Source organism: Sinocyclocheilus anshuiensis, unplaced genomic scaffold, assembly GCF_001515605.1.
Source record: "Sinocyclocheilus anshuiensis isolate Anshui unplaced genomic scaffold, SAMN03320099.WGS_v1.1 scaffold2041, whole genome shotgun sequence".
NCBI lineage: Eukaryota > Metazoa > Chordata > Actinopteri > Cypriniformes > Cyprinidae > Sinocyclocheilus > Sinocyclocheilus anshuiensis.
The window spans coordinates 386,222-402,843 of record NW_015541069.1 but is presented as its reverse complement, the minus strand read 5'-3'; the positions used below and the strand labels follow the sequence as shown (position 1 = coordinate 402,843).

At 35.7% G+C, this 16,622-nt stretch overlaps 2 protein-coding genes across 2 annotated transcripts; one reads left to right on the top strand and one right to left on the bottom strand.

Moving 5' to 3' along the window:
* Positions 1–382: 382 nt before the first annotated feature.
* LOC107690672 (NADPH oxidase activator 1-like) lies at positions 383–13,346 on the bottom strand. Its single transcript, XM_016489062.1, has 17 exons — positions 13,243–13,346; positions 7,660–7,852; positions 7,263–7,442; positions 6,413–6,495; positions 6,072–6,180; positions 5,021–5,155; positions 4,703–4,810; positions 4,386–4,445; positions 4,244–4,281; positions 3,973–4,111; positions 3,689–3,757; positions 3,139–3,217; positions 2,716–2,795; positions 1,511–1,665; positions 1,259–1,364; positions 805–928; positions 383–708 (listed from the first exon to the last, which is right to left on the bottom strand). Exons 3-17 carry the CDS (start codon positions 7,434–7,436, stop codon positions 602–604), a joined length of 1,566 nt encoding a protein of 521 aa, XP_016344548.1. The 5' UTR covers positions 7,437–7,442; positions 7,660–7,852; positions 13,243–13,346; the 3' UTR covers positions 383–601.
* LOC107690688 (dipeptidyl peptidase 2-like) lies at positions 10,044–14,905 on the top strand. Its single transcript, XM_016489080.1, has 11 exons — positions 10,044–10,054; positions 10,188–10,322; positions 11,289–11,449; positions 11,560–11,613; positions 11,718–11,884; positions 12,165–12,225; positions 12,312–12,430; positions 13,040–13,175; positions 13,353–13,417; positions 13,582–13,652; positions 13,776–14,905. The coding sequence occupies exons 1-11, from the start codon at positions 10,044–10,046 to the stop codon at positions 13,876–13,878; spliced, it is 1,083 nt and encodes a 360-aa protein (XP_016344566.1). The 3' UTR covers positions 13,879–14,905.
* Positions 14,906–16,622: the final 1,717 nt, after the last annotated feature.

The following is a 16,622-nucleotide window of genomic DNA, read 5'->3' as shown; positions in this document are numbered from 1 at the left end:
GGTGGCAATGATGTAAACTAAAGCTGGCGTCCCATGGAGCACTATTTAAAACTCTGGAGTTGGCCTTTAGCCACCCTGTTTTGTGATCTCAAAAAGTACCTGAAATTCTCCCTTTTCTAATAATATTAAATGAACTCACTCTGTAAAGAGAGCCAGGAGTTTCCAGTTGGCATCTAATTTACACAGAATTTGGATGTTCCAGTACCATTATACATAATACATTTTAGACATCTTAAATTCCCAAATAATATTATTTTCCAGTTAAAAGCACTTAAAGAGAGCTGTAATCTCATTAATGGAAAATATATCAAGGAAAATGTTATTATGGAAAATCTTTTTTAAACACCTTTGGACCAGGAAAAAAATATGGAGAGGGGAATTATTTTGATTTCATCTTTCAAAAGTTATGCTCAAAATGTATTGGGATTGTTATTGTGTATGTTCACTGAGATAGGTGAAGTCACATTTTGGCATACAGAAAAAAACTTCGGATAAATGCTGTAATTTTTAACAGATGGACCCCTCAAGAGTGTCGATGCACATGAGAAGGTTCTTATTCACTGAAGGCTAATACAGCCACTGTACATGTTTAGAGGCTTTGTCAATCTGTTGATGCCAGACTGATGCTGTCTGTATCCTGATGAGCAAAACTTCGAGGGAAGATGCCGATATTTCCAGCAACATGCCCTTCTAACCATTCATCATTCACTGCAAAATGGAAAAAAAAAACTTTTCTTACCCCATCTTTACTGTGTAAAATTATTAACAAAATAATAACAAAAAGATACCCCTGTGTTTATGTACCTTCACTGAGAATGTCAATTGTGTCACCTTCACTGAATTCCAAATCCTCTGGGCCTTGTGCATTGTAGTCATACAGTGCCACCATCTGATAGAGAATAGTCCTGTTTACCAGAGGGTCCTCATTCTTGGGACAAGATAGATAAAAACAGGAAGTTGGAAGTTGGCAGATAGTATTAATTGCTAAATTGGCGTAACATTCATTCATAATAGAACAAAGTTCAAAATTCATGGTGTTTTTTTTGTCCCTCACAGTTTCATAAAAAGGTAAACCATTTATAGGTTGATTTCCACAAATGGTGTAAACACTGTGACTTTGTGGTACTTTCAAAGCACTGCACTGTTTGGGCATACAGACCAGCAACACTAGCTCAACCATTGGCATGAATTTTTGGCAAGACAATCTAACCAAACTAGATTTTTGAGAGCTTTCAGTCAAAAATGGCAATTAGTTTACCTGACACCAAATTTGGGCACGTCCTGATTCAGCCGCACCCTCCAGGCTATCCAGTCTATCATCACCATTTAATGGAGTTAGTGCTCTGGTGCCGTTCCTTCTGTGTCTGTGAGAGGAAGTAGTAGCATGTGTTAGGGATGGTGTGGGGGTTTGAACAAAGGGAAAATGTGACCAGAGTTCTAACATACTTTAATGCTAGGAATTTATGGCAACTAAAAACAGGTCAACCAGACTGCAGGTCAGCGATATTACCTGAGGCGAACGGTTGTTGCGGGCTGTCCTAATTTCTGAGCGATTTTGTCTTGCAGATCCCAGAAAGAAGTTTCTAAAGGGACTCTCAGAGCCATGGTGTATGTATAGTGCACCTTGACTATGGCTGATCCAGGCTCCTGAGGTGAAGTTTGGGCCTGAGAAATGGGGGGTGGAGGTTACGGCTGAGAAAAGTTACATGTGATCAGTCCACTGGAAGTATAAGCCAAGTGAATGTGAAGTTACAATACAAGAACTTGTAAAAAAGTTTTTCCCCAATTTCAAATACCCCTTTTCGCCATTATAGAGTTCTATCATGTGCACAAGGTATTTGCATATTCAGATATAAGTATTGTCACAAGGCAATCGGGTTTCTCTGCCAGACAGTGGCCTCAAATAGTCCCCTTTTCAAATTTTATCAGCTTTCTTTTGCTCCCTTGGGTGTATGTCTGACTGAATCAGGCCAAATCAAAGGCCTGCTGCCTCAACATTCCACTCCACTTCATGTCTGAGTCACAAAACTCATTCAAAAGATCTCATCTCACACAAAAGATCAACCATGATGGCCACTGCATTAATCATGCTCTGCTTCCATTTCCATCTACAATACATGATACTGTCAGAAATCTAGCTTTCAGGCTTGACATATTGGATAAGATAAGATTTTGAATATTTAAGACTTAATATTTAGTAATATAATTGATTATTATTGATTATTGAACAAAACTTGAACTGAATTGAGCTGAAATATTGACACTATTCTAAAAGCTGCTTTTTAGCTGAATCAAAATTGTTTATATTTGTTAACAAAATTGAATATTTTTTTATAAATAATCAACTTTGCACAGTTATTGAACTGAACCGAATCAACACTGACTGGAGCTGAATAATGACACTATTGTCTTTTACAGCAGAATTTGGATTTGTCTTACATTTGACAAAGCTGGCATCACTGATTCTGGTACTTCCCTGTTTAATACTGCAGCTGCTTTGAAACTCTCTCAATCATATAAAGCGCTATATAAATAAACGTGACTTGACTTAAAGTTTTTAATTAATGGTAGAAAAATTACAACCATAATTCCTAGCAAAAACTGATTTTGTGGGTGAAATAAAATGTTGGAGTTTCCATTCTAAAGGGATCCCTGCTGTGTTCTGTCACAAGGTCAGCATTTTTTCATCCTTTTCAAGTGTATTTCGTTACTCACCTGCTGCGTAGGGATGTGGGTGGAGTTGCCGGTTGTAGGAGGAGTTGTGTGGGCAGTGCCGGCATAGGAGGGGTGCAACTCTACAGGAGAGAGAATGAAACTTACATTCTTCAGAATACTGGTACAGTCATTTTTGCTTTTTATTTTTAGGACAGCTAAAGGAGAGACAGGAAATGATAACTGCACATAAGTGCATCATGCAACATGCTGGAGCATGTGCTGTATTTAAACAATGCCACTGCATTCCATTGCATTTTAAATAATGACATCTATCAAATTTAAAAAAAGAGAAAGTTCAGTGATATTTTCTTTCATTTTTTTTTTAAATAATAATATTTAATATTTATAATAATGAAAACTAATAATAAATAACTTTAGCCATTAACAAACAGTTTCCTTTTGAATGTGAATTATTTTCTGTACCTAATGACCGTTGAGATGGACCTTGGGGTCGATTTGGGGGTTGTAGAGCTGGTGGATATGGGATGCCATTGGCGAGTTCCTTCAAAGGAATATGAAGAGAAAATCACTCAGTATGCTATTGCCTATTACAACTTTAATTCACTGATCCTACAGTATGCCAAGCAAGGAAATTAAGATCCCCTTTCTTGCTGAATTAATCTTCAAATCTCTGGCAGAAGTGGTAACAAGAGGCTATAAACTTTTAAACCATTTGTATTTTCAGGATTGCTTTTCTTTTCCTTACACCGATACCGAAAGTGACAAAGTGTGCCGAGGCAAAGCGCAGTCTTTGCCAAATCTCTGTGGTTTGCAGAGTGTGTAAGCACATTTTAAAACTAGAATTAAAAAGCTTTTAAAGCTGTCTGCATTCATAAAGCTCAACAAATCTAAGAGAAAAGCTGGGTAAGACTGGGCATATAAAAAGACACTATTAAAAACCATAAAGAGCACATTGTGGCAAATGAAAAAGGTCATACAAGGAAGTTAAAAAAACAAACAAAGGAACACTTACAATTCGCTTGTTTTTACCCTTGTTTTTCTTGCCCATCGGTTCAAGCAGGAAACTGGGAACCAGACCTCTCTGACATTTTTAAAGTAAAAAAGAAGAAATACCCCAGTTGTTATTCTATATTCTGTTAATCGTTTAAAATCATTTCACATTGATGATGCCACTGTCAGAAACCTAATTAGAAAGCGAGACTATTGTCATAAGTCAAAAAACATTCAATGTGCCTCCAAATCAAAACAAATTCTCTGTAATAGTCCATCACATTCTACAAAGAAAGAGTATCCCACCTTTCCATCATAAATGAGTACTGCCAGTCCGTCCTTGTCATCATCACTGTACAAAAACACTTCTGCTCCTGCAGGCACCGATAGCTCCCCTGCCCCTTTCGCCACATATGCGCTCTTCGTTATCATGTAACGAGAGTCCCTATGCAGGAATAATATATTCAGCTTAATTAGAAGGCCTTTTTTTGTGCTTAAAGTTGGCTTAAAATTAGTACAGTCTATTATGTCAGTGTATTAAGCTGATCTTAATATTTACTGAATATGAAATACTTACTGGCCATCTTCTACCTTTGGCTCATAGTACCCTGGTTTCTGCAGGAACATAAAAAATCAGTACAGTCTAGATAGAAACCAAACGATGGTGAAAAAAGCAGGACAACATTTGGAGGTTGCTGTATCACAGGTAGCAACTGTACCTGTGGTCTGAGAGGATCAAAGCCTCTGAAGTCATCATTTGGAATCAAAGAAGAGATGACCTGAGAGAAGAAGAGTTTAGTTTCAGTAAACATTTCTCAAATTATAGTGTGTAGAGTGTTTATGTGATTAAAATGATTTTTGATATAAAATGGGGAAAAAATATAAAATCAAAAACTGCAGATGCATATCATTTTGGGCAGCTTTTAAGTTCGTACATACACATATTTCTATATTTTCAACAGATTTTCAACTACTCTCAACCAGAGGCCCAGGAATAGCTTTTAAAGCAACTGTACAGTGTGAACATGCAAGTCACCTTAGCTTCACCCAAGAAGTCCCTCGGTTTAAGCTGGTCTACCTCCTGTTTCCTGGGACGGAACACTTCACCTTCAGGAACCAGGAGAGGCTCCAAAACCTCTCTCCTCTGGGAATAGAATGGACAGAAACATTACATGATTAAAGCACAAAACACAGACTGCAGAAATCATTACAATCTTCTGCACTCAGTGATACATTATCTGTAAAAGGGCAATCAAAATGTAGCGATGGATGTCTTGCATTATGAAAAAAAATAAACTTTTCAGTGTCCTCCTTGCAATTTGTTAATAAAATGATAAGTGATGATAAGTCTTACAGAAATAGCCTCTAGAGCTGTGTCTATCAGGTTGCTTCGGCCCGCTCCTCTCTCCTGTGAGGCCGCCATCAAAATTTCTCTGGCTTTGTCCCATTGTTGCAGTCTAGAGTGGACGGCAGCTGCATTATAAAGGACCTAAGATAAAAAAAAAAAAAAATCAAGTTACACACACATTACATTACATCAATAGCTCAATAATTGTGTTTTTAACTGTCATAATATTGAATGTTTCTTTAGCAGCAAATCAGCATATTAGAATGATTATTGAAGGATCATGTAACACTTAAGACTGAAATAATGGCAGCTAACATTACATTTTAAAATACATTGAAATAGAAAACAGTTATTTTTAAATTGTAATAACCTTTCACAATATTACTGATTTCACTGTATTTCTGAATTCTTTCAAAACATAAAACTGACCACAAACTTTCGAACAGTAGTGTGTTTTATGTATACACACTTAAAGTGATTGATGATTTTTTGTTTTTACTGCCCTCTTGGGGAAATGTAAAATTACTAATTTCTTTGAACAGTACCCTCCATTCCATCACCCGGTGAGTAATGAGGCTGTATCTCTATTATTCTTCCAAGAAAATCACATGAACCATACCTATAGTACATATTCCTCATGTCTAACAATGGACTAGTGGTGCAAATTTAGCATGCGGAGGTCATACATTGACTCTGTGAAACTTCTACAAAGCGACCTTGTCTATTTTTCAGCTAATATACATTTGCGGAATAGAAAGGTTGTTTAATCTGTTCAGGATAACCTGAGCTAAGAATGCTGGATATTTCTTATCATCTTTCAGTCTGGCATTTAGCATTGCATAACCATGGAGCTTTTTCACTCAGCCCTCAAAGAGGCCTTGTGATGGCCTCACAGGAGTTGACACAAGGCTAGATGGAAAATGTCAACAATTTTCCAAGTCACAATACAATGTTAACAAATAAAATGTGCAATAAACCCAAACGATCATACTTTTATATTATGGTTTTGTTTTAACTTGTTTTGCACATACAGAGAGAAATATGCTTATGTTCTGACCTGCCAGCTATACATTTTATAGCGAAGACCCAGCTGTTTGTAGTCAATAACAGGATTTTCCCTCATGTATTTCTGAGCCCATATACAATCAGTCAATGCCTCCTCCAGCCTGGTGTTAGGAAAAAGTGACACAGATAGAAAGGGAAAGAGAATGAGGCAGGGAGAGAGCACGAGAACAAAGAGCCAGTGTCAGATCAAAGTGAAGCAACTGTCCAGAACATCAACTTTAAACAAAAGAGGTCAATGTTTAAGATGTTTGTGTTGCGTCACACTGTGGCGTACCAGACAGACTAGTCTGCTCGTTCATAGAGAGCTACAGCATGTAAACAGAGTATCCTCACCTGTTTGCCATCATATGAACAGCAGACCTCTGAAAAAATCCCACAGCAAGACACGAATCCTTTGCGATTACCTGGTCGAGAGCCTAAAAGGCATCATTTGACATTGTCAAAGACATTTCCAAATTTTCACAGTTTTATCAAACAAAACCATAATTACATGACCATTACAGCTCATATTTTTTGCTACCTTGAAATAACTAAATTATTAACTAAGCAAGGGGCCACAAAGGAGTACTAGAAGAACCGTGGAAATGTTCAGAGAAAAACAGTGTAAAAATGTACAAAATAATAAATGATATTTCTTTTAATTTGTTTGAAAAAAGAAGACAAATAAAGCATTAAAATAATCTAAAATACATGTTTAAAAAATCTATATATTTCTTATTTTAATTTACCTTTACTAACTTTTTTTTTTTTTTTAAGAAATGTAATTTCTATATCTGGAAACTTCTAAAAAATAAAACAAATAAATTAATTTCATTAAAAAAAGATTCAAACAGATATAATAACATTAGTTATAATACTATAGTAAATAGAAAAAATGTAATGTAACAATAAAAACTAAACATTTTCAAAATAATATTTTACACATTTATAATAATCATTTTCACATTGTAAACTGGGACTTCATACATTCAAATATACAGCTGCCTTTTAAAGTTTAGGATGGCACAAGGATGATCATATTTGAGAGTCTATGGAATCTAAAAGATTGAAAACCCCTGAACTAAACTATAGCTCTTGAAAATACTGTTTAACAACCAAAGACAATGATAACTGTATTGGTTTATTGCTACAGATACATTTCTATCATCTCTTACATGCGTAATTGCTAAACTTGTGGTTGTACCTTGATGGCCAAGTCCACTTGACCAAGGGCAATGTGTGTCGAAGCAACCACAAACATAGTGCGACAGTTGTGATCTGTGATCTGGTTGAGTTTAGTGAGAGCACCCTGCCAGTCCCGGCTGTCTATTGCCCGCACAGCCTCATCCCACAGCCTGATCAACTCTATGTACAGCATGGCCCTCTAGAACACAACAAAAATAATCAACTGTAATTTTTATAATCACTATATACCAAGCTGTACTGAGAAAACACCATATTTTGGTCACTAATAACTTGGAATGAAAAGACTGAATGTGACAGCTGCCTGCAAATACAAGTGAGACTAGCTATGCAGGTTCTTGTAAGACAATAAAACCATAAAGCAAAAACCTAATACTAGTACAATGACCGACACTTACCACTGCATAGAAACTGACAGAGATAAGTCAGGAACTTGGATTGCTTTCTAGAAGTGATCGACCATTAAAAAATGAGTGCGCCTCCTGAACAGGTGTAAGCCAGAGTTCTTAAGTGAACTCACAGGGAAGTGATATTTGTAGTGTGACACACAGCTGTGGTTCCCTCCCACTTGCCACAGGCCATCAGGAAGTCCTGCATTCCCAGGAGAGAGAGAGAGAGAGAGAGGCTTGCTGAGCAGCAGGTAGGGCACGTACGCAAAGGCTCAATTAAACAAAAAGGTATTGAGTAAGTCAAGGAAATAGAAGAAAGAAAACTTGCACACTTACACACTAGCATATACAGCACAATAAGGACAGAAACTAGAAAAGCTGTCTTGCCAAGGGCTACACTCTACTAGGAAGCACTTAATTATTGCCTAACATCTATTTTAATAGAGAAACAGTCAAGAAAAAGACTGAAGGGAGGAAATCCCAGTATTGCAATATTACCATTTTTTTACAAGTTTACAGCTTTAGATTTCCCCCAAATAAGAGAGGACTTAAGGTTAATGTTACATTTACAATTTCACAGTACCTTAAAAAAAAAAAAAAAGGAAATGGGGATATATTGTGCTGTTTTGACATATCTGTAGCACATTTATTAAGATATATGTTGACATCATAATAAACTGAGATATCTGAGATACAAGTAAAATATCCAGGAGAGTGCAAATCTACTCTAATTCAACCTGGACAGCAGATGGCGCTACAGATGTTTTTAAAAAATCCATCAAGGGCCCCTCCAGTTTTCTTATGGTATATAAATAATATGATATGGTATATAATGGTAATTATAAATAAAAAGATGCAAACAGGTTTGTAGTCTAAAACCCAGAAGACAATTAAAATGTTTATATTACTTGTACATCTAAAAAAATAAATAAATACATTGCTTTTTACACGTGCATTACATTTTGTTCTATTACTACATGAATTGAACACAGAAACACTACAAATTTTGAAGCATATGTGTTTTCCTTCTTATTCTGGTTTATTGGCCATTGACACCTTATGATTAAGCTGAGTGTTAGAAAAATAAGTTGCTAAACAAGGCCCCGCTTTCCGGGTCAAATGGAGCAAACCGTAGTGGTTTTTCGCTCGTGAGCGAATCGGGGTTTGTGAATGAATCTTTAAAATGAACAAATCATTTTCATTTTAATGCTGACAATGTGAATGATCCAACGACTCACTCAAAACACACAAAAGACACGTGTCGCCCCCTTCTGGTATGTAACAATGTAAACTGCAGAAATAGTCACTGAACAAAGTAGTAAACAAATCCTAATCCTAATCCCAGTGAATTGATAAAAAAAAGTCATTTATTTTTTAATGCGGAAGTAAGCTGTTTTCTGTGAATGTGCGAGACTTAAGCTTCATTAGCCGCGGTACGGAAATAACGAAAAGAATAACAAAGCGCAATAAATGGTAAAATTGTTAGTGCTACAACCCAGTGTGTTTATAATTAATACAATAGATTAAAATAATATGGTAAGAAACACCAGTCTGCGAAATCAAGCAGGAAAACGAGCTGTTTTGTACAGCTAAAAATAGCTGGAGGCGGATGGAAGCCAGACATTTACAAATGGCCGCGCCCGCTCCAACCATCAGGGTTTTGACTAACGGACTGAGTAACAGTTACAACAGAGTCAGAACACAAACAAACCTATAATAGTATAGATAAAATATTATGGGTCACATTTGCAGTTCTCACTTCTCGTGAGAAATAATAAACAATCTGACAAGTCACATGACCGCTGACATGATAAACTTCTCGCGCTCATAACAATTAAATATCACATTTAGATCATGTTTTTCACATTGTGAATTAGTGCGGAGCTTTGGAAATCTTTGGAAAACAAAGATTTAGATTTTTTCCCCCTTAAAATCGTGTGATACTTGGAATTTATTTATTTATTTAGGAAGGACCTGGTTATGCTCATTCGGAGAAAGAGGATTTATTGACTTTTGTGATGTAGCTATCTGACCTTTTTGTAGGTACGTTTTTGAAACATTTCATAATAATAATAATAATAATTATTATTATTATTATTATTGCCCATCACTTATTTTAAGTCATGAAAACTTTTACTTTGAAATGGTTCATGACTTTTATTCTGAAACTATTGGGTAAATTATTGTTAAACTGCGAAGCTGCTATGTTCATTGTTTAGACAACCTTTAACATAATAACTGTGTAAATCACATACCATAATCTTGACCAAACAGGGCATTTGTCTAACGACACGCAACAATGACACAAGTCACATGACAGCTGACATGATCACATGACAGTCAATAGCCCTGTGATGATTTCATGAAACTTTGGTAGGTTTCAGGCTTGATGTATGGGGTCTCTGTGAGAATGGCTGCACATTGGCTTTTCCTTGGATTCATTTTGCTGATCTTCGGTGGAAAAACTGAGACCTGTTTATCTGTGGCAAGTTCTGATCTGTAGTTTTCCTATATACAGGTGCATCTCAATAAATTAGAATATTTAACATCCCTGAGGTGGGGCTGTTGATGGTGGAACAGGCCCTGGCTGACTATGCGGTCATGATCACAGAGCTGAAGAAGGAACTGGGAGCTCAGAAATGTCCCGTCATCGTCATCGTCTTTGGTGGAAGGTGGGGTCTCAGTGAGCTTTTTATTTTGTTGAGAACTAATATTTAGCCATGTACCCATCATCCTCTTGACAGACACATATATACATAAATATCTATATGACACCTGGCTACATAAAATGTCATTATTATTAAATTAATTAAACATTATAATAACTAATAATTATTTTATATAATAATCATAACAATAATATTGTACACACTACTGGTCAAAAGTTTTTATTTTTAAAATAATGTTTTTGAAAGTCTCTTATGATCACCAATTTAACATATTTGTTTTAATATATTTTAAAATATATTTTATTGATTCCTGTGATAGCAAAACTGAATTTTCAGCAGCCATTACTCCAGTCTTCAGTGTCATGTGATCCTTCAGAAATCATTCTGATATTATTAATGTTTTTTATTTTCAATGTTGAAAAAATGTTTTTGCTGTTTAAAAGTTTTGTGGAAACCATGATACATTCTTTGATTAATAGAAAGTAAAAACAAAACAAACAGCATTTATATGAAATAGACATCTTTTGTAACATTATAAACATATTTATCCCTTTTGATCAATGTAATGCAGCGTTTTTTTTTTCTTTCTTACCCCAAAATTTCGAAAAGTTTTCCACAGAATCACGGTTTCCACAACAATATTAAGCAGCAAAAACTTTTTTCAACATTGATAATAATATGAAATGTTTCTTGAGCTGCAAATCAGCATATTGAATGATTTCTGAAGGATCATGTGACACTGAAGACTGGAGTAATGAATGCTGAAAATTCAGCTTTGCAATCACAATATTCAAAAAGAAAACAGTTATTTTAAATTGTAATCATGTTTCACAAAATTACTATTTGTACTGTATATTTGATCAAATAAATGCAGCCTTGATGAGAAAAAGAACAACATTAAACCAAAAAAAGGTAATTATTCCAAACTTTTAACCAGTAATGTATGTTATTATGTGTTTTATTTTTCAGCTACGGAGGAATGTTAAGCGTTTACATGAGAATCAGGTACCCGAATATTGTGGCTGGGGCGTTAGCCGCTAATGCTCCCATCCTGTCCACTGCAGGTCTTGGAGACTCTAGACAGTTTTTCCGGGACGTTACCACTGTAGGTTCATATTTAATTCCTTTCAGTCACTTTTGCTTGAAAACATGATTTTAAAATGTAATACTTTTTGTAAATAAAAGTATTTTGTATTAGAGTAATATTGATGTGTTCTGTTTGCTTATTCAGGATCTTGAGAAGATGCAGTGCAAGGAGCTTTCCAGAAGCTAAACACTTTGGCACAACAGAAAGGTATCCATAGCCATTCACTCAGAATGTTTAACCGTGTTCAGTCTGTGCTTGCTTTTGTTCTTAAAATGCATTTCATTCTGCATGGTTTCCCATTTATACTTCAGAATACAGACGCATCCAATCTGTCTTCTCCCTGTGTAAAACTCCCTCCACCCCAAAGGACATTCATCAGCTGAACGGACTCTTACGTAACGCCTTCACCATGATGGCCATGTTGGATTATCCCTACAGCACTCATTTCATGGGCAGCATGCCAGCCTTCCCTGTGAAGGTATTGGACTTGTCACTTGCATGAATTTCCAGCCAACTCCATCACCAAATGGAAAGGGGATAGCATGAAAAAGAAAAGCTTGCCACTGGAATGCTTCAATGCATAATGGAAAACCTAATGGCGTTAATCAAATATTTTCCTGATGCATATAGCAAATAAAACCATTCCAGCCCATCTGGTTCCATTAAAAATTCCTTAGCAGAGCAGTTCCTGCAGTTGGAACTGAACCAGTGTGATTGTGTGTCTTAAAGATAAATTGCAGTACTTTTTACTTTTACAGGTGGCGTGTGAAACCATGCTGAATGGCACTGATCTTATGTCGGCACTCAGAGATACTATTGGTAAATGACAGCAGCTTTGTTTCGTTTTATAACCATCTGGTCCTGCCATGGAAAGTCTTTAGTATTCATTTTGTGCCGGCCCACAGGCACTGTGTATAATTCCACTGGACAGCTCACATGTTATGACCTCTACAGTCTCTATGTGGAGTGTGCCGATCCCACCGGCTGTGGCCTTGGTTTTGACAGCTATGCATGGGATTACCAGGTACCTAGATTAGTTCTCACTAAACCCTGAATATTAGATTTTAACACAAGTCTTCAGTAAAACAGATTTATTTTGAGACTGCAGAGTACTACAGGGATGACAATTTTGTAGGCCAACCAAGTAGTTCACATCACCCTAGTTCCCTTGACAAAAGTCCAATAGGATTTTCCCATGGACTTTTGGATTATTGCAGAAAAGAAGCTCTGTGACCAACGGAAGTTTGCAATTTTTACATGTTCTGTTCATCGTGATAATCTTCACAAACGAACACAACATTTATTAATTTTAAAGCCTAAATCACCAGATGTAAAAGTTTAAACGCAGACTATAAATGAACAACAATACTGTTACATGACTTCAGTGTCACCACCATTAAGCTCTAACAAATCTTTCAGTCTTTATTTAAAAATGTATCAACAGTGAGTTAGTAGATGTTCCCAGAAACCTCTGTCCCATTTAGCCACTTATTAGCAGTCACTAACATGTAAAAGCTTAAAAAAAATTATGAGGGGGTATTACCGTTGTATTTTACACTGTGGAATAAAAAGGTAAAATAGCTTGGACTTTCCTTTCACGTCATTGTGAATAAAAATTGAATGACTTTTTTAGGCCTGCACTGAGATCGAGATGTGCTACGAGAGTAACAATGTGACATTGACCGAGCAGCAGACGGAACAGTACTGCTCAAAGAGATGGGGGGTGGTGCCGCGTCCAGGGTGGCTGAAGACCCAGTTCTGGGGCGACGGTAAGCTGTAACTACCAAACAGTGCCTGGGTCTGTGCCTTTCTTTAAAAAAATCAAAAAAGTTTTACCTCATGATTATACATCAGGTTCCACTTGCCTTTGGTCCTTTTAATATTCATTGGATGTTTGTAATGAAATGAGAGCTCAATGTTGCAACCATTTGAACTTTCTTTTCTAGATCTTGCCACAGCAAGCAATATCATATTTTCCAATGGTGATCTTGATCCTTGGGCTAATGGAGGGGTAAGATACTTTTTTTTTAAGCTGCACTTGGTATTTTTCCTCACTAAAAATAATCACCTGAATACTTCATTTCAGTAATTCCCTTGTTATTGGTTGCTGTTGAGGTTAATGAATAAAGTGCTTTGTTGTGCTTCTCTGTGAAATTGAATTATTTTCACCTGTAGATCAGGAAGTCACTCAGTCCATCACTGATTGCAATCAACATACCAGAGGGAGCTCATCATCTGGATTTAAGGTGGGAATTTTCATTATTTGTGGGTGCAACTGTGAGAGATATAGAGTGAAATGTTGTATTTGGCTTTGTCCCTGCTGATCATCATGCTTCCTGTTTTTATAAATGGTGTTTTTTGTTTTTCAGGGAGTCTAACCCTGCTGATCCTGAGTCTGTGATTGTGGCTCGGAAGGAGGAGTCTGAAATCATTGCTCAATGGGTGAAGGCAGCAAGGAAGAAGTCATCATGAGTTCGTTTTTATGTACAATTTATTTCAACATTGTAAACTTGTAAAATAATAAAGCCATTTATTTTCCACAGAAATGGACATTAAAAAGATATATTCCAGAAATATAAATTTGTCAATAATAATAATAAAAAAAAACATTGTACAAACTCACTCTTATGTCTAAATCATCACTTACAAATTGCCAAATTGAATTGGGGTACTCGTATTAGTCATTAAAAGGAATATGTACAGCTGTTCCACATATTACTTGTTTTATCACTCCCATTTTAGAATATTCTTTGAAATTCATGGCACATCTTTGGTGTTGTGAATGAATGATACAAAATGATGTTGATTTGTCAATATGCATGAGGGCAGCTGATAATTTAAGACATTTGCACAACAAATGAGAGTGAGGCATGAAAAGCCCTTCATTTTAAGTCTGTGATACACAAGTTCATTTGAGTGTAGCGGTCCTCAGTTTCTCACACAATTAGAAAAAAAAAAAAATACACCCAGAAATTGTGTACAGATAGCAAGTTAATTTAACACTTCCACGCTGTATTATAAATAATCACAAAGGTATTTATTCACAATAAAACAAAAACAATTCGTAGATAGCTTCACAACAGGAATGAGATGTTTAAAATAGATTGATTTCTCATAAAAACTTGATTCTCTGGATTGAAAATAGACAAGATTTGTCATCCTTGCTCTGTATGTAAAGGCACACGCGGAACAGGACACCTCACCACAGCACGACAACGAGAAACCGGTTAATGCTCAGCCCTTGATGAACATCTGCAATGGTTTTAATGTACATACTATAGAAAAAAACCTGGATAATATTAATGTAAGATTCTGCACAGTGAGATGTTCAACCAAGCTTTTCAAATACAATTCACAAAATACACCTGTGATCTGTGTAAACAGCAGGAATATTTTTTGATGGTCAAAAAAGTTGGTAGCCCTGGCTATTACCAGACATTTTTTTTTTACATTCTATGCTATTTAAGGCCAGGCCCACAGACTGATCTGCAATAAGTAGTGAAAAATGAATAACAAACATCCCATTTTTTTCTTGCAAGAAAACATTCGGAATTTCAAAGATTCTTTAAAGTTCTAAGAAAACCACGGCAAAAAAACAATCAAATCTTTCATATTTTACAAGATGTTCTACCAATACCACAAAGTTCACCATAAACACAAAAATACTACTGACACAATCACATCTGATGCTGGTCCCCTGAAAGAGTGAAAACTGCCATAACATAAACCCTTATATATAAATATATATATATAAGTACATTTGGAAATGGAGCGAGGCAATGTTTGTATAAACCAAGAAATATGAGAAGTCAAGCTGCAACGTAATCTGATATATGAAAATCAGAACTGAGCCAATGATATCATATACTCTTTCTTACGAAGCACTAAGGTTTGGCTTTGGGCCAGTATGAAAAACAATATTGAGACGATATTGGATAAGGATTTTTTTACTTTTTACTTTTAACTAACTTAAGAGATCTTACTCACAAAAAGTATTAGTGAAAGAAACACTTTAAAACTGAGCATAACTAGAAAATGTGAATAATACTTTTCCATGACCTTTTAATATTTTTAGCAACTGAAAAGAATGTTTCATGCCTGATAAAAATAAAAATCTGCACGATTTTTCATATGTTTTTGACAGACGTTTATTATGCTCACCAGGGTTACATTTATTTGATCAGAAAAAAAACAGTAATATTTTGGCATATTATTAAAATTTAATTTTTGCTATATTTTAGAATGTAATTTATTCCTGTGATGCAAAGCTGAATTTTCAGCAGTCATTACATCAGTCTTCAGTGTCAGACCCACGATCTTCAGAAATCATTATATTATGCTGATTTGATGCTTAATAAATATTTCTCATTATCAATGTTGAAAACAGTTGTGCTGCTTAATATTTTTGACCCCAAAATTAGTATAAACAATAAAACTGGCCAACATCTAGAAATCATGCAGAAGCACAAACTTCAGAAACAGTACATCATCTGGACACCTTTGGAAAACTATTTTCAAGACACTATTACTTGATATGCACTGAATCTCACATACTATTTTGAATGGAACATAGTGTTGGGCGATACGCTCAATTTTCATATCGTCAGCCTGTGAAATCGCCGATACACGATATTATCATGCTAATTTATGTAATTATTTACTTAGCTTCATTGCGGGAAAGTGAACCAACTCCAGCGTAAGGCTAAAAGCAGCCTAATGTTTTTAATATGACTGAATTTGTATTTAACATAAATTAATAGAAACATCGTAAGTTACTAATTATAATAATAATAATAATAATTTGTTATATTTATATAGCAGTTTTCTAGGCACTCAAAGCACTTTACATTGTCAGGGGGTATCTCCGCCCTACATGATAATTTTATAGAAACATTGTAAGTTACAAATTATAATGCTTACAGTTCAAAAAGCAGCTACAGAAAATGAGCAAAGAACATTACATTACCAAAGAACATCATCACAAGCTCAGTCTAGCGCGAGTATATGCACTTTAAAACACTCCGGTTAAAATCAGTGAATCTACACTGTACGATGAATAAATCTCTTCTACTTACATCCCACGTAGATCTGCACTTTGTTGTTTATGATGAGAGAATTTGCGAGTCAGAATTCAGTCAGCGCGCGCTGAACAACAGAACTCCGCTGTTTCAGTGATGACTCATCTGAACGCCTCTGATTGGCCATTGCATTCATAA